This window comes from Doryrhamphus excisus, linkage group LG12, assembly GCF_037039965.1.
Source record: "Doryrhamphus excisus strain RoL-2023G ecotype Guam linkage group LG12, RoL_Dexc_Guam_v1.1, whole genome shotgun sequence".
NCBI classification, from domain to species: Eukaryota; Metazoa; Chordata; class Actinopteri; order Syngnathiformes; family Syngnathidae; genus Doryrhamphus; species Doryrhamphus excisus.
This window is the reverse complement of record NC_136368.1, coordinates 1,849,285-1,876,755: the sequence shown is the minus strand read 5'-3', so window position 1 is coordinate 1,876,755 and position 27,471 is coordinate 1,849,285. Positions and strand designations below refer to the sequence as shown.

The following is a 27,471-nucleotide window of genomic DNA, read 5'->3' as shown; positions in this document are numbered from 1 at the left end:
TAGACGTAGAGCTAGAACAGTAGATTAGATACTGTAAGTGATAGTAACATGTTAGACGTAGAGCTAGAACAGTAGATTAGATACTGTAAGTGATAGTAACATGTTAGACATAGAGCTAGAACAGTAGATTAGATACTGTACATGATAGTAACATGTTAGACATAGAGCTAGAACAGTAGATTAGATACTGTACATGATAGTAACATGTAAAACCTAGTACTAGAACAGTAGATTAGATACTGTAAGTGATAGTAACATGTTAGACGTAGAGCTAGAACAGTAGATTAGATACTGTACGTGATAGCAACATGTTAGACGTAGAGCTAGAACAGTAGATTAGATACTTTATGTGATAGTAACATGTAAAACCTAGTACTAGAACAGTAGATTAGATACTGTACATGATAGTAACATGTTAGACGTAGAGCTAGAACAGTAGATTAGATACTGTACATGATAGTAACATGTTAGACGTACAGCTAGAACAGTAGATTAGATACTGTACATGATAGTAACATGTAAAACCTAGTACTAGAACAGTAGATTAGATACTGTACATGATAGTAACATGTTAGACGTAGAGCTAGAACAGTAGATTAGATACTGTACGTGATAGTAACATGTAAAACCTAGTACTAGAACAGTAGATTAGATACTGTACGTGATAGTAACATGTTAGACGTAGAGCTAGAACAGTAGATTAGATACTGTACGTGATAGTAACATGTTAGACGTAGAGCTAGAACAGTAGATTAGATACTGTACATGATAGTAACATGTTAGACGTAGAGCTAGAACAGTAGATTAGATACTGTACATGATAGTAACATGTTAGACGTAGAGCTAGAACAGTAGATTAGATACTGTAAGTGATAGTAACATGTTAGACGTAGAGCTAGAACAGTAGATTAGATACTGTACGTGATAGTAACATGTTAGACGTAGAGCTAGAACAGTAGATTAGATACTGTACATGATAGTAACATGTAAAACCTAGTACTAGAACAGTAGATTAGATACTTTATGTGATAGTAACATGTTAGACATAGAGCTAGAACAGTAGATTAGATACTGTACATGATAGTAACATGTTAGACGTAGAGCTAGAACAGTAGATTAGATACTGTAAGTGATAGTAACATGTTAGACGTAGAGCTAGAACAGTAGATTAGATACTGTAAGTGATAGTAACATGTTAGACGTAGAGCTAGAACAGTAGATTAGATACTGTACGTGATAGTAACATGTTAGACGTAGAGCTAGAACAGTAGATTAGATAAAAGACGCTCTTACCTGCACCAGTGACATGTTGCTGAGGTCCAGTCTGAACAGGTAGTTTCTACATGAACAATAAGTATGTATAAGTGTATAAGTTGATGTTTTTTTCAATATTTACGTGTGCGTGCCGGTCTCACCTGGCGCCCACAATCAGCTCGTTCCTCGTGAGGTCAAGGGTCAGCTGGGAAAAGTCCCGAATGCCGGCTGGTGAGAAGGTGGAGATCCACGGACTGAGCGCTAGGAAAGAGAAAAAGAAGAACTTAGTTACATCATCTTACATCATCGTGAGGAGGTCTACGGTTTTATTACATCTTTAAGGAATCGGAACTCAATCCGATATTTGCAGCGTGCATGACCCGCCCCCTTCTTCTTCTTCTTCTTGAAGGACCAATAAAACGTTCACTCTCCCGCCAGCAAAGACTCAGAAGATGACTGACATTTATCCTCCTGCTTACGAGTGTTTTTATTCGCGCCGCCTGTTCAATCCCCTTGTAAGCAGCCCGACGGCTTCGCAGGCCACAGCGGGGGACAATAAAGCTGAACAAGTATGAAAAACCACCCCCCCCCCTCCCTCGCCATTTATTATTTGCCCCCTCCCAGCTGGACGTGAAGAACAATTATTGGATGTTTTATTTCCGCTCGCCAGCGGACCTCCAGACGGTTAGCGCTAGCCGCTATCTACCAGGTGGGCGGGCGGCTGCCGCGGTAGTCTCGCACAGACACAACCTCTCTATCCAAGTCCATCGAGATCTTCCGTCTGCTCCTGCCCACGCCGCGCCGCCACCATGTGGGCGCTGTGTGATGGCGGCGATGAGGAGTCCAATCTGACAACACGCAAACACAACACGAGTGCGCTGCGTGTTTGCACAACAACCACCGCCTACGATCAACACCTGATGGAGGGACGAGATTTCCTCCAGTCGTAGCACGCCAGCATCGGCTCACCTTTTCAGACCACATGAGCAGAAAATAAAAAAAGAGAGAAACATAACAACTGGTGCACTGAATGGAACAAATGGAGCTTCCTGGAACAACATTGTGGGGAGTCCACCTACTGTACACGTATGTCTCCTAGCTAAAGTCCACCTACTGTACACGTATGTCTCCTAGCTAAAGAATCACAGTCCAGTTTTTCCTGCTGGGATGGCAACATATTTATTTGAAGTTGGGCGTTTATTTGTGTTGGGTGGCTGACACGCCATTAAACACAAACACACACAACATTGTGGCACGTCCACATGGAAGATCATATATAGATCATATTTGCCTCTGTTTTGGTTAGCACAAGGGTGGCCAGAAGCGGCCCGGGGACTATTTGCCAACCCGAGGGTGTTTTTTAAAGACCAAGAACAAGAATAAAGTCAAAATATTACAAGAAATTTGTAACATTTTTATCTCCTAGCTGTGAGGTCTGCGCGCCAACTACTCGACCGCCGTGCAGCTAGCATAAGGTTGAAATCTTAAAATAAGACCTTAAAGGGGAACAAAGAGTGATTTTTTTGGCCAGTCCTAATGTGAAACATCGGGATTGGGCATTATAACATGAGAAAACCCGTTAATATGAGCTAGCTAACAACACATGCCTTAAAGGGGACAATTTGGAGTGGCCAATTAACCTAGCATGTTTTTGGAATGTGGGAGGAAACCGGAGTACCCGGAGAAAACCCACGCATGCACGGGGAGAACATGCAAACTCCACACAGAGATGGCCGAGGGTGGAATTGAACTCGGGTCTTTTAGCTGTGAGGTCTGCGCGCTAACCACTCGACCACCGTGCAGCCTAAGAGTCAGAATATGAGAAACAAAAAAAAAGAGTCAGAATATGAGAAACAAAAAAAAAGACAAATATAGCTCCCATTTTTGGAAATTTTGTTGCGGAAGAAGTTACAATATTATGATAATAAAGTCATAATCATAAGAAAACAAATTACAAGACGAAAGTTGACAGAATAAATTGAAAATATTAAAACAAAAAGGTTGTATTTAACAAACAATATTTCTAAGAATAAACTTGTAATATATAAGGGGGGGATATATACTATGTGTGTATATATACTGTATGTATATACACATAAAGTGTTGCAAAATATCAAAGTATTAAAGTCGCATCCTTTCATTTTTCACTATGTGGCCCTCATTGGAAACAATCTGGTCCCTCCTGAGTTAGCAACCATGATATGGTAACCAAGAACTGAGGATTACAGTCGCTAAACAAGCTGGGCGGAACGAGGCGTAGCTCCCTGGAACATCGCCATGGCACACAACATTGTGGAGCGTTCACGTTCGAGCCCACTACCCAACACTAATTTCACATCATATTTAATACAATGCATGTTTACAACGTGACTCCATGCTTTCATTCCTGTGAGAGCGTGGATCCAGGTCGACGTTGAACCAGATCTGTGCTGATCATATCGTAGTGGACTGAACTGTCCATCAGCACCTTGAGGAACGCAACAGAACCTCCCACTAATGAGCCAAAAGGAGGAGAGAGTGAAAGTGCTGTAACAGTGGAAAGCCGTCCAGCCAATTTTGTCAACAAAGCGAGTCCAATCAGGACATCTGGCATGAACGTCCATGAATGATGGAGCCATGCCAACTCTCTCCCATTCCTGCACTGAAGAAGCGTGGACAAATGTGTGGCTACGTGGTGGAAACAGGACCAAATAGGACATGAAAACATCTATTTTTTAAGAACTTATCTCTGAGAACTCTACCTTGCACACACGGCACCGTCCATATGCTATCTAGCTCGTCCTCCGCTATCTCGCTTTCGATTTTCACTTTGGATGACCCGCCGAGGGAGATAGTCTAAAAGAGGGCGCCGCCGTGAATCAGCGAGAACAACTTCTCACTAAATTCCTTGGTGGCGACCACTTGCCAGGCCGAGGTGATTTTTAGAAGTCTCAGCAAGAGAGCAGAAAGAGAGCAGTCGCTGCAGGGACGGCGGCGGGGGCCACGAGGCTAATAGCCTCTCGGTCAGCGAGCGCTAAAGATGTCTGCAAGCGTGTGAGGATGAGTCTGCAGGGTGAGGGACAGCTTCATGGTCTTGGAACATCTTGGATTTTCATTCCATCCTAAGAAAGTCTTGCTAAAAAATACATAATAAAAAGTTCAATTATATTTTCAGGTTTGTGTCTCAGAGCCGGCCTGGGATCACGTCGGTGATCTCCCAGTGGAACCGGAATAAGTGGCTGGAGACTGGGAAGTCTGAGTTATCCAAATCCGGAAAGCGGATAATTTATGGTCACTTTTTGTCGTCCCACCAAAAACACTACTGTACTAGGGTGACTTAATTTAGATTTCCGAAAACCAGGACTCAAGACCTGCAAATGACACAAATTTCAAAACAAAACAAGACAGGAACCTGCGGTCAATACTTAAGTTAAGAAAATGTGTCCTCAAAAGTTGCAAAGAACTTGGACATTCCAATTTTACAAGACTTAGCAAGTATAAAGAGGAATAAATCCATGAAAATGTTTTGTTATTCTTATTCTAACACTTTTTATCACGGTCATTTTAAGACACAATGAAAACCAGGGCACTAAAACCAGGACGGCTCCTACAGAACATGTCCTAGGTCAAAGGTCAGCAACCCATGGCTCTTCATCCTCTTTCTTGTGGCTCCCTTTGGAATGCTTGAATATTTTTTCAACACCCGAGTCGTGAAAATGCATGTCGTGGTAATGACCTAAAAAAATCCAACATTGTGTGAGACCATGAATGCATCATGGCTGAGTTCTGAGCAAACAGGATGCTATTCAGTTCTCTCTCACACAGGTAAACACACTATTTATACATACATGTATATAAGTTCGGGCGAGAGGCGGGGTACACCCTGGACTGGTGGCCAGCCAATCACAGGGCACATATAGACAAACAACCATTCACACTCACATTCATGCCTATGGACAATTTGGAGTGGCTAATTAACCTAGCATGTTTTTGGAATGTAGAAGGAAAACCAACGAATGCACGGGGAGAACATGCAAACTCTACACAGAGATGGCCGAAAGTGGAACTTAACTCAGGTCTCCTTGCTGTGAGACCTGTGTGCTAACCACTTGACCACTGTGCAGCCTATACAAGGTTGTTTTAAACCTTAAATCTTTTCTCTCCAGGCTATTTTTCTTTTGCGGGCAAGGGGGTAAAATGGCTCTTTTCATAGTAAAGGTTGCCGACCCCCTGTCCTAGATAAACAGGACATTTGGTCACCCTATACTGTACTATTTTCTTTTGTTACGTAACCTGAGACGTAACACATTTTGAGACGTTTAACTTATCTTGACCAACTACTATCAAACTCCAGGTGAAGAATATTAAAGTTTGGACACCCATGTTATTGACGCTGAAGCAACATTTGTGTTATGCTAGCTAGCGCATGCTATTCACTTCACAAAGCTTAGCAAAAAAAAGAGTTTAGTTCATGCGTATCATCATCATTATCATCATCATCCAAAGTTTTTGTCTTCTCCTCACATGCCCCACGTTCCAGCCTTAGCATGCTAATGTGCAGCGCAATGAAAGCGAGGATTTATTGGATTGATTTCTTTGGCTTTAAAGACTTTGGGATGGTGCCGTTAGAAAGTCCAGGAAAAAAGCTCTGGCGAGGCGCCGTCTTAGTCGGAAATGAAAAAGCGCGTTGAAATATGGACCGGGCTGTAACGTTGACTTTGATTGAAGGGTAGCGTTGGTTGAATTTATGATGGTTCCAATACCAAAGATAAGCGAAGGATGAATTTTCGCTTTTTCACTCTTTTTTTTGATTTGACCAAAAAGCAGGAGCGGATTTGAACTCCACCTGTGATGTCAATTCATCCAGACGTGAAAGTAAATCTTGCTACTCCTGAGCCGTCTCCTCGACTTTGACCTTTCCTGCTCATCTGCTCATCACGTCAGCCGGTCCGTGAAGCCAACCAGCGATCCATCTCATTCCACTTCCTGATTGACTTTTTGTTCTCTGATTGAGGTTTTGTTAATTGGAGTGACAATGACAATAAACGTCCATCTATCAAATCCAAATCCAACTTAGTTTGAGGTTGTCGTTCAATCAATTATACGTAGTTCAATTAAAGTTCAATCTAAATGTCAAAAATGTTTGCTTTGTCATTTTTTTGTTTGTAGGTTTTTTTTCCAAAAGCCGTGTTGAAAAAGCGACCAAGGTAACACCTTGGCACAGGAATAGGAGCGCAGTGTGAATGCTTCTAGTGCTCTAGCAGTTGCTGTTTTTGATCCATCTTCAAACGTTCAAGGATTAGTGGTCTAATATCCAAAGAAGATTCATGCGGATTTTTAACCTTTCGAACAACCTTTGATACTTGAGATACGTAGCTTGTGTCAAAGGTCGCGCTGGTAAAACGTTCAAGGATCTCACATATTTGGGTTTAGACGCCGTCCTACCAAATATTTTCTTCAAATGTTCAAGGATAGTGTTTCATATCAGAGCAAGTCCACAACACTCAGTTTAGCCGGGGACAAAGATCCTATCCGTACATGTTCCAATGCGACGCTCCAGAAATTTGAAAATCAACTCATCTGCACACTTTCAAGGATTAGTGTTCAAAACCAGACCAAGAACCCTGTTGCTTTATGATGACATCGGGATATCTGGTCGTATCGGTATGTTTCTAGGTGGCACTACCCATTGGAACTTCCAACCAATTTTCTTCAAATGTTCAAGGATTAGTATTTCATATCACAGTAAAAACCCTCCTGACTTTTATAGACACATTTCTTTCAGAAAACCTTCAAGGATTAGTGTTTTCTGTCAACATAAGAGCCGTGTTAGCTTTTATAGACAATATTTCATCCAAGTCACTTGAAGTATCTGGTGTCAAAGCGTATATTGCTGCAATTATAGTTCAATCTAAATGTCAAAAATGTTTGCTTTGTAATTTTTTGATTGTTTTTTTTGCTTCATTTGTTTGTAGTTTTTTTTTTTTTTTTACAAAAGCCGCGTTGAAAAAGCGTGTGCCAAGGTAACACCTTGGCACAGGAAAAGGAGCGCAGTGTGAATGAGATGAATAAAGCATCGGCCAGCAGGCGGGGATTTGAGTAAATGAAAAAAGAAGATGAGGAATAAAACAACAGATTGTTTTTGCTCTATTTCTGCGTCTCAGGAGAAGCTGGCGGTGATTTGGGCCGAGCGGACTGTGACAACATTCACCGTTACTCCCAGGATTACTTTGCTGCTGCAAAGGTCGTATTAGCGAGCGTTATGTTCTTGCGATCGCTCCCTGAAGGAACATCCTGTTGTCTTTATGGATATTGTTGAATATTACCACAGAGTAAAAACACGTCAAGATGTTCCGCTCTGCCATCAAACCCACAGTCTAGCAACGAGACACAACATTGAGACGGTAGCGACAGCACATTGCTAACCATTCAAGTGGCTTTGGGGTCAAGAGTTCAAGTGCAAAGGTCAAACGACTGAGATGAAAGTCTTGTCCATGTTTGCATTCCGTCTGAGTCAGACAGTGCTAGCATGCTAGGGTCATACGGGGTAATTAAAGTCCCCGCAGGTTTTGACGCCAGACCGGGCTGAATGGAGGGCAGGATCTGAGGTCTAGGCGGCACTCGAGCAGCTGGAGTTTTGGTCAAACCTTGGAATAAACTACAATTCCATCAATTACATTTTCATTCCAAAGTCTTCATTTCATTCACTTATACAGTCCAGAGGCTGTCCCAATACTTACGTCCATAAGGCTCCATGACGGACAAGTGTTAGCTAAAGCTATTAGCCGTGACCATTGTTGGACTTTAATCCGTTCACCATTCAGACTTCCAAGTCCAGGTGAGCGACGTAGCGCTCCAGCAAGCTAGCATAAAACACTCATCAATCACAGACGATGCATTCAGGGTCCGGTCGACACGTTCATTGTTCAGGTCTTTTCTATCCGGGTGATTTCTACTTAACGTCACGCTCGCTCCGCCTTGACGGGCCAGCGGTGGCTTCACGTGGCGTGAGACATTCTCCCGAGTCTTTGAAAGGACGGCTAATCGGGACATTTGGGAGACGGATGAAGGGAAGGACGCCTTTGTTTTTTTTTTTTTTAGAAAAAATAACCCTTGAGATACGTAGCTTGTGTCAAAGGTCACGCAGGTAGCACGTTCAAGGATTTCACATTTTAGTTTAGATGCCGTCCTACCATGGGACACTTGACCAACTTTTTTCAAATGTTCAAGGATTAGTGTTTTACACCAGAGCGAGAACCCTATTGATTTTACTGGATAAAATTTGATCCAAGACAATCGGGATGAATAGTGGCAAAGATAATGTCGGTACATGCTTCTAGTTGGTGCTCTAGCAGTTGCTGTTTTTGATCCATCTTTAAACGTTCAAGGATTAGTGGTCGAATATCAAAACAAGATTCACGCGGATTTTCAACCTTTTGAACAACCCTTGATACTTGAGATACATAGCTTGTGTCAAAGGTCACGCTGGTAAAACGTTCAAGGATATCACATATTTGGGTTTAGACGCCGTCCTACCAAATGGGCCCTTGACCAATTTTCTTCAAATGTTCAAGGATTAGTGTTTTACATCAGAGCAAGAACCCTATTGACTTTACTGGATAACATTTGGTCCAAGACAATCGGGATGAATAGTGGCGAAGATAATGTTGGTACATTTTGCTGTTTTTGATCCATCTTCAAATGTTCAAGGATTAGTGGTCTAATAGTGGTCGAATATCAAAACAAGATTCATGCAGATTTTTAACCTTTCCAACAACCTTTGATACTTGAGCTACATAGCTTGTGTCAAAGGTCACGCTGGTAAAGCGTTCAAGGATCTCACATATTTGGGTTTAGACGCCGTCGTACCAAATATTTTCTTCAAATGTTCAAGGATTAGTGTTTTACATCAGAGCAAGAACCCTGTTGCTTTATGATGACATCGGGATATCTGGTCGTATCGGTATGTTTCTAGGTGGCACTAACAATTGGAACTTCCAACCAATTTTCCGCAAATGTTCAAGGATTAGTGTTTTATATCACAGTAAAAACCCTCCTGACTTTTATAGACACATTTCTTTCAGCAAACCTTCAAGGATTAGTGTTTTCTGTCAACATAAGAGCCGTGTTAGCTTTTATAGACAATATTTCATCCAAGTCACTTGAAGTATCTGGTGTCAAAGCGTATATTGTTACATGTTTCCAGGCAGCACTCTAGCAATAGGAATTTTCAAGTGATCTTCAAACTCGTCTATTTTTCCTTCAGTTGGGGCTTCTCTTTTGTTTTTGGCAGAAGCGAGACAAACTCAAACACAACAATGTGTGTGTGTGTGTGTGTGTGTGTGTTTGCTCACATTCTGCTGGCCCCTATTTCACACTATAAGCATGCCAAATAGTGAGCCTCTTATTTTTGTGGAAGGTTTTTTTTTTTTTTTTTTTCCCCGCTGAGGAACAAAACGTTGACCTTACAGAGGATTCTCTAACATCTCTCCAACCTTGTGCTGCTTTGACAGCTTCTTCGTCTAAACACACGCATTTATTCTCTTCCCTCCAAGCAGGACGCACAACATTCGGGCTAGCCGATAGCTGAGTGTGATGTTGTATTTTACGCTTCTTGCAGGATGTTCTGGCACGCCTTTTTGTCTGACTGCGAAGGAAAACAGTTTGCTTCACAAAGGAACTCACTTCTCTCCTGGTCTCCACTGAGTGGTACTGATAAAAGTACTGATAAGAGTACTGATAAAAGTAAATACCGTCGCATAGCCGGCTATCAAAACCTGAAAATGCAGCTGATTTGCATAATTCAATTAAAAAGCAACTGACCCGACTTCAAGTAGGTATTGGCGGAACTCAAATCGGTACAAGGCATCTAGAAGGCTGTGCTAATGTGCTAATGTGACCATGCTAATGTCGCTAACAACACTAAACATTCATTCATTGGTTTTCTATGCCGCTGAACCCTCATTAGGGGACTTTGGGCGAGAGGCGGGGTACACCCTAGACATATAGACAAACAACCTTTCAGAGTGGACAATTAATGTGGAGGGCAAACTCCACACAAAGATGGCCGACGGAGAATCAAACCACTTGTCCACCGTACAGCCACAGCAAATAAGCATGGACTTTAGTGTTGAAAGCCTTAAACAAGTCCGAACCTTGTATGGACACTTTGGGATGTTCTTTCCTGGCGCACTCGGGCTGCGAAATCAGCGGCTGGAAAATCGACGCCGTCCAGTTGGCCTGAGTGACGGCCGGCGTCGGCAGCAGGAGGAAGAGGAGGAGCAGGAGGAGGCCGGCCACGGAGGGGGTGGAGTCCCGCCAGGACGTTGTCATGGTGACGAGCGCTCCTCTAACTGCCAAGGCGGGCCAATGGGACGCAGCTGTGGAAAGAAGGAGGAGCCAAAGTGAAGGAAAGTGAGGATGTTGGGCAATCGGAGAGGGGAGAGAAAGTCTAGCAGAACTCACTGAAAATGAAGGATGCCACTGAGAAATGTAATTAAAAAAAACCTCCTGACCTTTGAACTACTCATCATCATCATTATCATCATGAAAAAGGTGCAATTCCTTTCCTTTGCTGTGTGTTAAAGTGTTAAAGTGCAAAAATGGAAGAGTTCATTGGTTCTCTATGGTGTCTTTTCCTCCCTAATGCTTCCATCAATACCAAATTATTAGCTGCAAATACACCAAAGACTCCTTGGGAAAAAAAAAATCAATGGCGCTTCTCATTACTGCTGCTCCACACTCCTTAGCCAGAACTGGTAAGCCGTCTGCCTCCACTGATGGAGCTTAACAACTCCCAACCGTTTTCATCATCTCCATCAGTTCAACATCTTTTTTATGTATATTTTTATGATTTTATAGGATTACCATTCTTTTAGTTTTATAATGAATTTAAAGAAATATTTATATTTTTTAATGAAGTGATAGAAATAATAATGTAATGTGTTTATTTATAGCCATAAAAATATGCATAATTGTAAGTTATTAATATTAATGAATTTATGTAAATTTACTATGGAATTATAAATAACACAAATAAAAGAATGAAATTAATTTAATTAGAATTATCCTTGTATTTTTTTAATTTTTAATTTTTTGTTCAATGTAATAATTTTATAAATACAATTTATTAATAACAAATTAAATTTATTATTAAATAAATAATTATTAAATAATAAAGGATTAAATAAATTTTTTCCCCAAAATATATAAGAACTGATAATAACAGTAAAACAATGCTATGAAAAAAATATTATTACTATTATTTAATGCTTATTATGACTATTTACATGTATTTTAAAATTATTAATAATAATTGTATTGTAAATTATTAATATGTATTAAATATAAATAATTTCAAACATGCAAAATTATGAAATAAAAATCATCTAGTTATAATTTCATTGTGTTGCACGGTGGCCTAGTGGTTAGTTTGTCGGCCACACATTCAGGATATGTGGAACTTGGAAGTTCCATAATGATGTCCCAAGTACGGATACAGCCACAGAAATGTGACGAATATTCCATTCATAAAGACAGACGGAAAAAGTGAGTTTATGCTCGACGTTAGAATCCATCCAAAAGGCAAAAGGCAAAAACACTTTGGCGTGTGAAACACCGTCAAGGTAACGAGGTGTCGTCTTTTCTGAGTGGTAAAAATTCAATCTAAGTCCAGATGGCAGCCGGTAAATCAGAACTCTTCCAGAGCACAGCCTCTCACAGTCGGTGCCAGCGCATCGCCATGGCAACGCAGCAGCACGTCGTCAAGCGGCGGGATGCAGGTGGAGCGCGTTTGAGCGCTCAATAGTCTCTCTGGACGGCCGCCCGACCGGCTCCTGATGTCGCTAAAGCAACATCTTGTGTCTTTAGCGGGAAGGAGCTAAATAACTAGCATTGTTTGTAGCTAAGTGGGGTCATTTCAAAGTAGCCAACTCGCATGCGCCTCGGCCAATCAGCATCGCCGCAGCCAGGCTGCTGTTCTGGCTGATGGCTGTGGCCTTCGTGAAACATTTATCAAGTATGCGCTGATGTTTCATTCCATCCATCCGTTCTCGATTCTCACTGTATCACGGTTAATTGGTTGATTCCTTATTTATAAATGGATTACTTTTGGAGTTAGAGCAGAGAATACTACATAGAATACTACATCAACGGCCTTATAAATACATTTAACATTATTAGAGTTGGCTGCACGGTGGTCGAGTGGTTAGCGCGCAGACCTTACAGCTTGGAGACCCCATCTCTGTGTGGAGTTTGCATGTTCTCCCCGTGCATGCGTGGGTTTTTTTCCGGGTACTCCGGTTTCTTTCCACATTCCAAAAACATGCTAGGTTAATTAGCCACTCCAATTGTCCATAGGTATGAATGTGAGTGTGAATGGTTGTTTGTCTATATGTGCCCTGTGATTGGCTGGCCACCAGTCCAGGGTGGACCCTGCCTGTCGCCCCAAAGACAGCTGGGATAGGCTCCAGCACGCCCCGTGACCCTCGTGAGGATAAGCGATAGAAAATGAATGAATGAATTATAAGAGTCCACCAGGACTGACATAACACCCCTATATTGCACTATTATGCAATATAGTAGCCATGAATAAGACTCATGCTCGCGTGCGTTACTATAAATGCTGAGTGACAGGCGGACACAAAGTGACGTTAAGGATTCAGAGTCGAGTTTCAGCTTTGCAGCTTTGAGTTCCAACCATGACGGTAGCCATGTTTTATGTGTCGTCTGACTGACTTGTTTATCATTGCACTTTTCTTAATATGCCATCACGACTCTTGTGCCCCCCCCAGGGAGATGATCTTTAACGTTTGTTTAGGAAAGGTTTATGGAGGACTAAAGTGCCGAAATGCAGATTCAGTCATTTAATTATTTTTTGCAAATAATTACGTGGCAAACGTCAAACATACCAATTTGGCTCTGATTGACGGCCTACTTGGTTTTATTCTCTACAGTGGACTGAGGACTAGTAGCTGCTAATTAACTCCCACTGAAGTCCCACAGACAAACTCCATTAGGATCTCCTATGACACAGATTTAAGTGGTTCTGGCCTGCCGGGACGCCGTTGTCTGAGCAGGAAAGGAAGTTCCTTTTTTGGGCGGGGGAGGAGGAAGCGTAGTTGTGCTGCAAATCACGCCCTCGTTTTAAGTGATTTCATGAAAAGCGGCGCTTGTTAAGCAGCTTTTCGGGCAGGACTACGAGTCGAGGCTGTGGGCTGCTTGAAGTGCATGGACGAGTCCTGCAGAGATCATGCCGACGCTCCTCTTTTCGGCTTTCACGGCGCGCAGGAGGAGACGCTCATCCCACAGCTTAGAGGGATTTTCTCACACTCCGCAGGAGGAACAAGTGTTTGCCTGTTTGATTCGAGGCGCACGTGGACAGTGGATACATAATGCATGGACATTTTTAATAAGCGCAACAATATCATTTGTAATGATGTTTTTAGCTGTATTTGTACACATGACACATTAAAGCCAGGGACAGGAAGTGTTCGCTGAACAGTGCCCACTCTAGTGTTTGGATACCCGTAGTTCCAAGGAGAAGCCAGAACTTGAAAACCCTCTCCAGTCATTAAAGTTCTCCTCTTAGGGAGCACTTAGCAACTAGTAAAAAATATAAAAGACAAAGCCAAGTGGGTTGGACGAAGGCAGAAAAAATTAATATAGTTATTCATAGTCATTTACAACCATAAAGACAAAATATTAAGAGAAAAAAATTATACTCTAATAAGAAATGTTGTAATTTTACAACAATAACAACAGCCACAATATATGGAAAAATAACATCATTTTAGTAGAATACTTCATAATAATAACAACGTTTTAGTAGCACAGAGTTTAAATATTAAAGAAAAAAATATTTGTTGTTTTTAAAGTCATTATTCTGAGAAACAAAACAAAACAAAATAAAGTTTCGGGGAAAATTAGGTTGGAGGAAATTAGAATATTATGAAAATAAAGTAAGAATATTTTCAAAATAAAGTCAGAATATTGCAAAAAAATTGTTGGAATACTTCATAATAATAACAATGTTTTAGTAGCACAGAGTTTAAATATTAAAGAAAGAAATATGTATTGTTTTTAAAGTCATTATTCTGAAAAACAAAACAAAACAAAATAAAGTTTTGGGAAAATTAGGTTAGGGGAAATTACAATATTATGAAAATAAAGTAAAAATATTTTCAAAATAAAGTCATAATATTACAAAAAAATTGTTGAAATATTTACAAAATTAAAAAACAGTAAAAAATGGGGGAAAAACAAAAATTAAGCAGATAATAATAATAATAATAGTAATAATATGCGATATGTGATTTACTGTTTACTCCTCACCCTAATACTCAATGTAAAAGGGTGGGGCGTTAGGACCCAGGTGAGGTGAGGACAAAAAGGCCCCCCCCCCCCTTCAAAGAGAAGCGGCTGCTGCTGAGAGCAGACGTGTTTAATTGGCAAGCCAAAGGTCAACACAGAGACTCCCAGGGGGGGTCTGGGGGCTGGGGGCTGGGGGCTGCGGGGGTGTGTGAAATGTTGTTATCTGTGTCAAATCACCTCCTCTCTAAAGTGGACTCACTCATTAAAAAGTAAATTCACTGACGATGTTCAAACCATAATTAAAAATACAAACCTTTGCTGGATGCCGTTTCCATTTTCAGCCCAGTTTGCTCTCGTCGCTGCTATCGCTAATTGTGTCGTTAGCGCCGCTGCGGACCAACGCCGCAGGCTGATAATAATCATAATAATAATGACGCTTAACTACATTGCTGCCATTTAAAGCAACATAAAACAGTAAACACATTTTCAATCGTAGCAGAATTGGAGATGCAACTACTACTTCAACTGCGTGTAATAGCATTAGCATCCTCATCAAGTAAGTGGGAATGCCAATCGTGCATCAAAGCATATCATAGCAGTCCGCACGTATCACAACTGTTGGTTGCTAATCGGCTGAAACTATATCCACGTTTACTATGAAATCTCCATGACAACCGTGAGACATTCAGGGACACACAGGTGGCACTCTAACCTCAAGGTCATGGTCGCCATGATCAGCAGCTTGTCCAACATTTCACACCTATTTTCCTCCAAATGGAACTAAATTAATAACGGACTCTTTTACATGCAAACAACCAAAACAAGACAAACTCCTAGCTAACATTTATGCTAATTTTCAGCGAGGCTGTGACCATTTTTTGTTTTTTCTTTCATTACAGCAGACCTATTATATTTATTTTCGGCCCTTTGTATTGCGTTGTGGACTCCTATAGAGCGACTACAAATGCCAACCCGCACAGAAAGCTTTCTAGATCCTCTAGGCTGTGCGCCTGTTCCTGCAGTTTTTCCTTGGGTCTCCTGCCTCCCGCTCAAACGGTCTGTGTATTTTACTTCAGGTAAGATTCCTGCTGACCCGACTCAGCTGTGATTGGTCACACCCCCAAGTGCTCTCGAGGACTTCCAGACAGCAGAATAAATACTAAATGAACAAAGTTAGGGCAAAGTTAAATTGTGACTGACAAGTACGGTGGAAAAGGCATCGGTCTTCAACAACAGTTAGTCCAACCTGGTATTGGCCCATGTTCACAAACAGTCCCGTCGACAGATGAGCATTGTTTATTTTTCCTTTCTCTTTCTGGCCGTGAATCAGCAACTTCAACTTCATTCTGCCTGATATTTGCCTGAGCCAAACATAAGGAAGCATGCAGCGTGCAGGACTGTCCCAAACGGCTTTCAGGGCTCACCTCCAACGGTGCAAACCTCATTATCAGATGCACTGGCGTGGATTATTACAAGAATACAACATTGTAGCAACATTTATAGCTCAGAACAGAGAAATGCATTACAGCGCCCCTTGTGGTATGTAGCCAAACTGCACAGGGAAAGTTTATATTAAAAAAAAATGTTTGTGTAGATCTGGTGTGAATTCAGTGCGAGTCTTTGCGACCAGTTGATGAAATGCGAGGTTCCCCGTCAGAGCGCCGTCATGTCGTAAACACGTCTCTGCCATGCGTCTCGCACACAGCAGGGCCGATGGCGGCTGCTGCGATAGCGGCAGATAACGGCAGACAACGATATCAGCGATATCTCCTCACCCGCCGACATCAAGAGCAGCAAGCATGTGAGGAATCCAGCGTGCAAATCAACACAGGCGTGGGGGGGTGGGGGGTGCCGGACTCATTTGTACCTGCCAGGGGGGACCGCCATTGTGGTGTGCTGATGACCTCTGACCCAAACCCCGAATGGTGTCAAGAACACAATTCTGATGCTCAAATGCTCAAAATAAAATGCCATGTTTCCATCCATCATAAGTAAGAGGAGGTTGCCAGGTGGGCTTCATTTTCTCATCTCGGATGTCAACATTGGAGCCCACCAAAAGACGGTTCGTACCACCATGACTGCAGGCAACTCAATCACGTCAGCTGACTGATTTTATGACAATATCTGCCATTTATTGCTTTATTTTCCCGCGCTCGTCCCGCTCTCCTTTCTGCCAAAGAGCAGCACTGTAAAAGTTTCTGGAGTGTAACTTTACAAGAAAGAAAAACACCACAGCTCCCCTTTAATTGTCAGACATTAAAATTAATGCGCCCTGACGTTTTACGGCTCAGACGTGTCCGCTTTTGTCTCAGATTTTTCCCAAAAAGACGAGCTGGCTGAGCGAGCAATGAGAGATAACCTCGGCCTTTTCTTCCTTTTGTGTCTCATTATTAATTCTATTAGCGAGCGCCTCCTCACATGAAGCCCCATTAGACGGCCTCGGCCCGTTAGAGCACGGCGGCTCGCGTTTAATTGACACGGCGGCGTGCAACGGGGAACGATCGGAGTGCATGCACCATCAACGTAAATGTCAGCCGGCTCTCTCGCAGGAGAAACGCCGCAGCAGCAGCAGCAGCAGCAGCAGCAGCCCATGTTTGAATTTGGGTGTCGGGAAGACAAGAGTTCAATGCCAGGGAGCACACGTTCATTTCACAACATCAGCTACAACTGACCACGTTTCCCACAGGACTGCAATCTATTTACGGCTGGCGGTGGCGGTCTACTTGACGTCATTGGCCGTTGTCATGGACGCCGCAAGAGACAAAAAGGACACAAAGATGTCATGCATGTTATATTTTTATCATATTCCTTGAATTAATATGAATAATTGAACCAAAAAGGTTGATTCCAACAACCAGGGTTGTGAGACTTTTTTGGGGGGGGTCGATACTTTTATTCATGAGCTTCCCTCCAAGGACAGACTGCACATTTTGTACTACAACGTTAAAGTCCTTGGCATGCAGATCACCGCCGAAGGATGAATACAACTTGTATTTTATGGGCCACGCTTACAAGACAAGCGGCAAATTGACTCGAGCGAGATAAAGCACGAAAGCAGGAGGCTGGGAAGTATTCGCACTCGGGTGACTAAGGTTACCAGCGATCAATAAAAGCTTCAAACTCAGATTTTTTTTCTTTGAAAGTTCTTTTGTAGTAATCTTAAGAGGTTTAACGGAAGAAATAAAAAAACTATACTACAACAACAGGGCATGACTTCGACCAGTGAGAACAAGAGTGGATCAAAGGTGGAGCCCTGAGGCACTCCGCACAAGAAGAAAGCTAACTCAACTCTGCAGGGCTCCGCCAAGACCAATCTGCACATAAATGATGCACAGCTTTCTTTGCTCCACATTGGGAACAACAAAGTTTTGAAAAACACAACTTTATTTACACATTTATTAGAACGCTAACCCATATTTTATAGGTTCTTTTATGCTGGAACTGTTTTTTTTTATTGGCCCACAGCACATTCTAAAAATAAAAAATAACAACAAAAATAGCAAAAGGAAAATTAATTGCATTTTAGTAGCATATAATTGAAATATTATTAAATTTTTTATTTATTATTTATTATTATTATAAAATTTGATAGACAAATTTGATAGACAGAATAGGCTTGAAATACCTGAAATATTTCACAACAGGCACAATAATCACTAATAAAAATCCTGAATAAAGGAGTCAAAGAAATCAATATATTATTTATGCTAATTATGTCTACTATCTTGGGTAATGCGAGTGTAAAGGTGACTATAGGGGTGTTATGTCATGTGTAGAGTGCTCTAATAGGGTTAAAAACCCAATTTAGAAGGTTGTAAACAGGTTTTCTGTGCTATTATGACAAAAATATTCCATTTCTAAATAAAGAATCCAACTTCACGTATCCAGGTCTGGTCTGAAACCAATTAACAGTGATAAATGAGGGAGTGTACATGATTTCTAATGAATCCTCTCAGACATTTGAGGTTTTTTTTTTTTAAAGGTTCCTGAGTAATTCTTCAAAGGCAACAGGCTTTCCATCTGTGATTTATCTGTTATGCCACGGCTGCAGTCAAACCAGGCGGTGAGAGTAAAAGCGTGCGACAAAAGGAGTTGCTAGCAAATGCAATTAAGAGCGCTCGCATTTCATTCTCCTGCTGCTTGTCAAGGCGCCAATGAGCAGCCATCTCTCAGCACGCCAGTCAGACGAGAACTGATGTGTCTGATGCGTCGCCGCTCGACGCTTCACACACGGAAGCGGAGTCGGGTTCAACACACCGCCATCCATCTACCCTCCCGTCACACAAACAGCTGATTAGGAGGCCCGCAGGAGGGCGGACGGGCGGGTGGGAGGAACGTTGACAGAGGAAGAGTACGAGGCTGTGTTCCCTAAAAATCCATCTTATTGGATTTTGGCTGCAGGCATTCATCACGCTCGTCGTCTGCTGCTCAGGGATTGGCTGCTAAACTTTAATAAAAGCTCCCTAAGATGTCCACAGCACCTTTAGCGCATTCATTGTGGCGCCACAAAGGTCTAGTCCAGACTGATGCTCACAAAGACAGCAAGACTGACCTTCATCGACACATCCACCGTACCTGCTACGTGGACCAGCACCACCGGTGGCATCATTGGGCCTGTTTTAAAATGTTCTTAATCCCCCCTAAATAATTTGATATTTTTAATTGATTTTTTTTTTACAAAAAAAATCTCGGACTAATTTCATAAAATAGGGCAAAAGCAGGCCCCCTGGAATGTTCGTAAGCCCTCCTAAACAAGTCAATATTTTTTTATACATTTTTTATTTTTAATTTGATATTTTTTATAGATTGATATTTTTTATTGATTTTGTTTTATTTTTTATAGATTTATTTTAACCAAGAAATCTCTGACAAATTTCATATAATAGGGCAAAAGCAGGCCCCCTAAAATGTTTATAAGTCCTCCTAAATAATTGTATATATTTTTTAATAGATTTTTGTAAATTTTTTATATATTTTTTTTACAAAAAAAATTTCGGACTAATTTCATATAATAGGGCAAAAGCAGGCCGCCTGAAATGTTCGTAAGCCCTCCTAAACAAGTCAATATTTTTTTATAAATTTTTTATAGATTTATTTTTTGATACATTTTTGATTTTTAATTTATAGATTTTTGTAAATTTTTTATAGATTTTTAAAAACATTTTAATATTTTTTTTTTACAAAGAAAATCTCTAATTTCATGTAATAGGACAAAAGCAGGCCCCTAAAATGTCGTAAGCCCTCCTAAATAATTTGATATCTGTTTTTTGATTTTTAAAATTTTATGTATTTATTTTTTACAAAATAAATCTCTTACAAATTTCTTATAATAGGACAAAAGCAGGCTAATAAGCAAGACAATAAGCTTCCAAGCTTGTCCTGGACTGATCCTTGCATCGGCACCTCCCCACCACCGAGACCACCTGTTTGTCCGTCATACTAAATTTTTCCTAAAATTAGATTACAACTTTTTTCACTTCATATATTTTTGCTCTTGTTTTGTTTTCTTACAATGTTACATTTTTGCAGGCCGACACAAATGACCCCCGGCCTGCACCTTGGATACCACCTTGGATACCACCGTCCGAGATGATTTATCCACACCTTCTCACAATCTTGACTGGTGGGCCAGACTTTCCGACCGGCCCACTTTGTCAACGGTGACGTCCCACCCGGACCGGTCTGTCCTCCCTGACCTAAAATTGGGCTTGGACCCCCTGCAGTCCTCGACCACCGGATGGTCCACGTGTCCCCAGTCTGGACTCATTAAGTCAGTAAGTTGCTGTGAAGCGAGGAGGAGTAAAACAAAGAGTTGTACCGACGGTAACGTAACAAGGCAGCCGTGGGAGCAGCCTGTCAGATAAAAGTAGTCCATCTCATAAAAAGTCTTTGTTCCGTTTCATAAACTCCCTGCTGCTGCTGCCGTTTGGAATAAACGGATGTCCTCGTCCCCGGGATCCTGTCCAGGGAGCGAGGGAACATCCTGTCACAAACAAAAGGAAGACCATCAAGCTTGACGCCGCAACATCATGACTCACATTCGGCTGTAATTAAATCCACCGTGATGTCATTTAAGACAACATCTTCACGCCTCCTTTTAATTGCTTTGTGGTCCCCGAGCACCTTCTCTCGTTAGTGTCTCTTTCCTGCGTGGCTCGACCTTCACGCCGGCCAATTTTTACACGTCACGTGACTCACAAACAGGGCTAGCCGCCGCGCTGACCGCTTCGTTCCCTCATGAGATGCGTCACAAGCTTCACGCGGACCATATTTTTATCTGCTCCGTCTTGGTGCTCCTTCAAAAAGCTCATCAACTGTCGGGTTATTAATGTCGGACGCCGGCTGCTCTTTGTATTTGCATTTTTAAATGAAGGCTCTTTTAAGTGGGCACGCTTTTTATTGCTTCCCAAAAAGACGATAATAATAAAAGTGGTGCTGATCTGCAAAGAAAGCTCATTCTATCAAAAGAAGGGGAAGGCGACGCCCAATACCTTCTGGTTGGGAAGGATAGTGTGGATCATGCTGGACCACACCAAGTCGGGATGTAATGGTAATGGTAATGGTAATGGTTTAGTACTTTTACAATCAGTAACTGTTACATTTGTTCACTTCCTGCTTTCCTAATATAGTTTAAGTTACTGTTATTAATCAATAATTTTAATTAATTTTAATTTTAATTTTAATTTAATCAAGTACGAGGTGATATGACCAGGTGATATGACCATCCAATGACATAATGGGTACTGATCCTATCCATCCTGGTCATTCCCAATGAGAACCTCAGCATCCTCATCTCTGCTACCTCCTTATTCTGCTTCCTGTCTCTAGACCAAACAACATGGCTGGTCTCAACTAAATGTATCATAAAACCTGATGATTGACTTTTTTCTACAATTTAAAGTACTTAGTCCTTTTTAAGTCTTAATTCAGGTGTTGAAAACTACAGCGAAAATCTTTCATAAAGCGTTTCAACCGTTGCCCCTCCCTTCCCACGCAATGGACTAGTCCATGTTACCTCACAGGTTCGGAAAACAGGAGAGAGCAAGCAAACTCACTTCTTTCTACTCCTTTTCGGCCATGTTGGATGGTGCAAATGTGGTCATGTGATGTACATGAACGCAGCAAATAAAGCTAATTAGCAGAAGATACGGAATAGCACGGATGACGTATCGTTTTGGTCTTTCAGGACCGCAGTCCTCTGGTAAAAAACTCCATTTGGTGAGAAGCTTTTAGGATTGTTTATCTGCAGGGAAACCACCAGGATGATTGTCCATCATTACCAGGAAGTAAACACGTGTGAGGATGTGGACGAGAAGCCTTCATGATGTGTCTCTTTGTGATTGTCCTTCAAGCAGCAAGTGAGTTTGGATGCGTGTGTGTGTGCGTGTGTGTGCGTGTGTGTTCTTGTCTCACAAACATCTTTGTAATGAAAATGGATATTGCAGCAGACCGGAGGGGGAAATCAAACCTTTTGTTCCCTGAGAATAAAAAAAATAATAGTGAAGAAGCATGAAAGGGAACTGATTGATTATGTGTGGATGGGTTGGGGTTGCGTTTGGGGTGGGGGCGAGGGTGGGGGGGTGGAAAAAAAAGCAATGGTGTCCTTTTCTTTCACAGAAGTCCTTGTTTCCTCTTTGATAGCAGGAGTGATTTATTTTGACAGCCACCTCATTGACTTCTATGGCGCTTCAATATAAAAGCCTTTGTCAGGAAGGCCCATTTTTAAAAAAAAGACCAATTAAAGAGGCGAGCGGCTCCGGGTTGCTGACGAAAAAAGCAGAAATACAACAATAAAGCGTTCTAGTTTTCCTCTCATTCGGCTTTAACACCTGAACAGCGTTTATTCAAATGAAAACTCATCCAAAGTGCACCTCGGCAGCAAGTGGGGAATATTTCCATAGCCATCAAGGTAATATGAATACATTTTCATCATTTAACCTCCTAAAACGCTGAAAAGTAAACCTCCAGCTGTCCTTCAACTACTTGCAGCAGAGCCGCGGCTTTTGGTGCCTTTGGAAGAGAATTTTTAAACAGTCAGAATTTGAGTCAGTGTTCCTGACATTGATCAATAGGAGTATGAATGCACTGAAAAGAAGGATTTTTTTTTCGGTTCACCGACATTCTTTCAGAAAGATGTGCCTTAGAAATGACTAGTTTGGTGATATGAACTGGAAAACACAACATGGCCGCAGCTTCACTGGTCTTACTTAACCCCATTTGAAATTGGACAATAGCCTCGTATACATGGACCCAAATATTCCAATTGCATTCGCTTTATTTGCTCAAACGGTAAGAATTGAACCTTTGTATACACCTCATTCCCAAAGGAAAGTGGCGATCCAAATGATCCGGACTATAGGTTGCACTTTTTTTCATAGTTTTTTTCATTAGGGAAGTTGTTATCACGTGATGTTGATGTTTACGTTTTACTGGGCATGCCCCATTGACTATTCTGTTGGATTATAGCGGCACATGGAGACCAGAGATTGGAATATTCCTTTCCTTGTATACCATTGTTTTCCGACAAGTCATTCGGAAAGAGGAAAAACTCCTAAACGTGGCTAATGATGGAAAAACTGTCCCCCCTTTTAAAAGAAACGTCACCCATCATCCATAATTCTTATGTCAGATATGAACAACGTCTTCCTCTTCGCTGTGACTTCTAAAAATGTGAAGCCAAAAACATATTAATATATATTATTATTTAAAATTGGAATATTAGGTTGGGGGGAAAATGATATTGATTATGGGAAGGGCTGCACGGTGGATGAGTGGTTGGCGCGCAGACCTCACAGCTGGGAGACCCGAGTTCAATTCCACCCTCGGCGTGGGTTTTCTGCGGGTACTCCGGTTTCCTCCCACATTCCAAAAACATGCTAGGTTAATTAGCCACTCCAAATCGTCCATCGGTATGAATGTGAGTGTGAATGGTTGTTTGTCTATATGTGCCCTGTGATTGGCTGGCCACCAGTCCAGGGTGTACCCCGCCTCTTGCCTGAAGACAGCTGCGCGACTTTCGTGAAGGTAAGCGGTAGAAAATGAATGAAGAATTGATTATGGGAATAAAGTGAAAATATTATGGGAATAAAGTCATAAGGAAGAAGATTTACAAAACTCATTGAAGTAGAACATTGGCAAATTAAAAAAAATAAAAAGAAAAGGTGGAACTTTTGGGTCATTCATCGTCAGCATCATCTCCGAATCAAAAGTCGTTAGACATTTACAAAAATAGACAATTTAAATCAGGATGGAGCGTCAGGCCAAGTGTTTAAACCAGGACATCTTCACCTATGCTAGCATGCCAATATTCCTTACAAGCGTTAATAATTCCAACATTTATCCTGCACATAGAAGTGGAGATGTCCGTCAGCTCTAACGACTCTAATGAGCCAACAGCACAGAACCAGAATCCAGGTGGGCTCCGTGTGACCCCTCAGTCCTGGTCTATAATTAGAGAACACCCTCTCCACTAATCCGCTCTGAATAATTAAGCAGCAAAGCGCCGTAGCATCAAATTGGTCTTCCAGAGAACTTCTCATTAGTTCTGCTCTGCGGAAGAGAAGATGTGAATGTGGTCCACGTCGGTATTTCAGCATAAAACGTTTTCACGGAACAAACCCGACGACGGCGCAGTCTCAGACGCTACGCAGGAGGCAGCTAATCATTAGCCAGTTAGCTTCCATGCAGGCCGGCTGATAAAGAAGCGAAGGTCTGGGGGTGCAACTTAATGATCCGGAGATCTGATTTACAGCCCCCCCCCCTTGGCGGCTCACACACAAAAGCCTCCTGCCCGCCTTCACCCACTTGTGCTGAGTGATGGAGTTCATAAAAGCCCAAAAAAACCCAAACAGTGGAAAATCACCCAAAAATCCCTCACTGAAACTGCCAGGAAAACAAATGAGGGTGACATTCATCACGGACTTAAAAGTTCTACTGGATGATGAGATGATAAACCAAGACCACATGGCAACCGCACGCATTCTTCTACCTGCTCAAACCCAAACAGACGCCTTTACATGCTGTATGTGAATGGACAGACACATGTTTACATCATGTTTGCATGGCAATGGTTTGTGTCATGTTTATATTCTATGTACGTGAATGGACAGACAAGACCTTTAAATGATGTGTAGATGTGCACTGTGTCCATGTTTATACAGTGTTATATGTAAATGGACAGACATGATTACGAGATGTGTGTATGTGAATGGACAGGCGCGTGTTTAGATGATGTTTGTAAATGAACAAAAACAAGTTTACACTATGTGTGTATGTGAATGGACAGACAGGATTACATGATGTTTGTGTGTGAATGGACAGACAGTTTGACACTATGTGTGTATGTGAATGGACAAACAGGTTTACACTATGTGTGTATATGAATGGACAGACGGGATTAAATGATGCTTGTATGTGAATGGACCGACAGGATTAAATCATGTGTTTATGTGAATGGACAGACAGGATTAAATGATGCTTGTATGTCAATGGACAGACAGGTTCACACTATGTGTATGTGAATGGACAAACAGGTTTACACCATGTGTGTATGTGAATGGACAGACAGGATAAAATGATGCTTGTATGTGAATGGACAGACAGGTTTACGCTTTTTGTGTATGTGAATGGACAGACAGGTTTACGCCATGTGTGTATGTGAATGGACAGACAGGATTACATGATGTTTGTATGTGAATGGACAGACAGTTTGACACTATGTGTGTGTGTGTGTGTGAATGGACAGACAGGATTACATGATGTTTGTATGTGAATGGACAAACAGTTTGACACTATGTGTGTGTGTGTGTGAATGGACAGACAGGATTACATGATGTTTGTATGTGAATGGACAAACAGTTTGACACTATGTGTGTGTGTGAATGGACAGACAGGATTACATGATGTTTGTGTGTGAATGGACAGACAGTTTGACACTATGTGTGTGTGTGTGAATGGACAGACTGAAGTTTGCATGTCAGATAGTTTAATGGGAAATAAGTCCACTGTCCAGGCTGGCCCCCAAATAAAGCAGTAATAAGGAAAAACGGTGTCAATGAAGACTTTTTGTAGAATTTGTTGAGACAAAGTGAAAGGAGAGGCAAAGTTCTACTTCCTGTTTCCTGTCAGGCTTCCCAGCGTTAGCTGGTGAAGAGTACAAGTCGGAGGGATGACATCATCAGTCAGCACGTCTTCCAGAATACTTATCTGGGGGGACCCTCTCCATCAGCGTCACACCACCCGCCCCCCTCCCAGCGAGACGTGAAAGCCTCCTCTGTGAGGCCGGCCAAGGATCTGCCAGCGCCCCCCCCCCCTCAATGGTCTACCTTTTAGGGGGTCCTAATGCGCCGTGATGGGGCACAAAGGCGGCATGGTCATTTGCCCGGGATAATTCGCCACAAATGTGCGGGGGCGGGGGGCGGCGAGGGGCTTTAGACAGAATCCCGATCTGAAGATGAGTCCCCCCCTCCCAGCTTGTCCGTGAAAGGATAATGTTTTCTTCCGGCTCATTCTCACCCTGAACTAAATATCTGCAAACAACACTCCCTGCCTTGGCGGCCACACCAGACATGGCCGCCGAGGAAGGATGATGCCACCGCCTCAAACGGGCGGCGAGCGCTGAAAGACGACACGATACAAACTTTTAAACATTTCATTTGACGAGCCGTTTTGGAACCGGTCCTTAAAAAACCAGAGCACTCCTGTCATAGAGAGGATCTTTGATAAGCATTTTTGCTGTAGGTCCTTAAAAACAGCAGGGCGTCCTCTCATATATAAGATCTTTGACCACTTTTTTGTAATTGGTCCCTACAAACAGCAGAGTGGTCCTGTCATACAGAGGATCTTTGACTATAATGGGTTCGGGTTTTTTTTCCACAGTACAGCACTAACATCATATAGAGCATCTTTGACTAGCGTTTTTGGGCAGTAGATGCTTAAAAACAGCAGGACATTGCTGTCAAATAGATGATCTTTGACTTGCATTTTTGAAAAAGGTAGTTAAAAACAGCAGAATGCTGCCATAGAGGATTCAGGTAGTAGATGCTTAAAAAGAGCAAAGCTGTCCTCTTCCATAGAGGATCTTTGACAAGCATTTTTGCAGTGGATCTTTGACTAGTGCTGCTGTATGTAGAGGATCTTTGACTGGGGATTTTTGTGATGGGTCCTAAAAGATGAGCCGTCCTGTCATTTAGAGGATCTTTGACTATAGTATGTTTTTGGCACTAGGCTTTAAAAACAATACAGCACTCCAGTCATTAGATGATCTTTGACTAGCATTATTTCAATAGGTCATTCAAAAACGCAGCGTGGTCCTGCCATTAAAGGTCATTGACAATTTTTTTGACAACAAAGCTGTCCTGTTATATAGATGATCTTTTCATGCAGTAGGTCTTCAAAAACAGTAGAATGCCCTTGTCGTATAGAGGATCTTTGACTAGTGCTGTTGTGGTTAAGACAACAGAGCAGTCCTGTGATATAGAGGATCTTTGACTGGCATTTTTGCAGATGGTGCTCAAATAGAGCCGAGCATTCCTGCCTTAAAAACAGCACAGCTCTCATGTCATATAGAGGATCTTTGACTAGAGCAGCATGTTTTGATATCGATGTGGACCTTCTGCAATAATCACACAATATTTAATGTCTGGAAAGTTGTGTTTTTTGAATGAAATGCTGTGGTGGCCAACTGGTCAGTGGGCATCTGTTTGTTTACAAAGTGACATCGCCAACTAGTGGCCTGGCATGCATCTTACACTTGTCATGTTATGTTGTTATTCTGTCATGTGAACATGAAACAACAAGAACAACAAAGCCACCAACGGTCATGTCAATCCATCCTAACGAGATGCTATCTTGCACACCAGAGGCCCGAGTCCTTGTGTTTAGAATGTGAGTGAGGAATTCCAAATCCAGGTGACAACAAAGGGGGCG

At 41.9% G+C, this 27,471-nt stretch overlaps 1 protein-coding gene across 3 annotated transcripts in view; it reads right to left on the bottom strand.

Moving 5' to 3' along the window:
- Positions 1-27,471, bottom strand: part of sema5ba (sema domain, seven thrombospondin repeats (type 1 and type 1-like), transmembrane domain (TM) and short cytoplasmic domain, (semaphorin) 5Ba) — an 86,986-nt gene that overhangs the window by 39,967 nt on the left and 19,548 nt on the right. For all 3 annotated transcript variants that reach the window (XM_058081857.2, XM_078795044.1, XM_058081858.2), the window contains exons 3-5: positions 10,389-10,613; positions 1,416-1,515; positions 1,294-1,339 (exon numbers count right to left, since the gene is read on the bottom strand). In XM_058081857.2, the coding sequence (XP_057937840.2) occupies positions 1,294-1,339; positions 1,416-1,515; positions 10,389-10,566 (324 nt within the window). In that variant the 5' untranslated portion in view covers positions 10,567-10,613. The remainder of the gene's footprint in view (positions 1-1,293; positions 1,340-1,415; positions 1,516-10,388; positions 10,614-27,471) is intronic.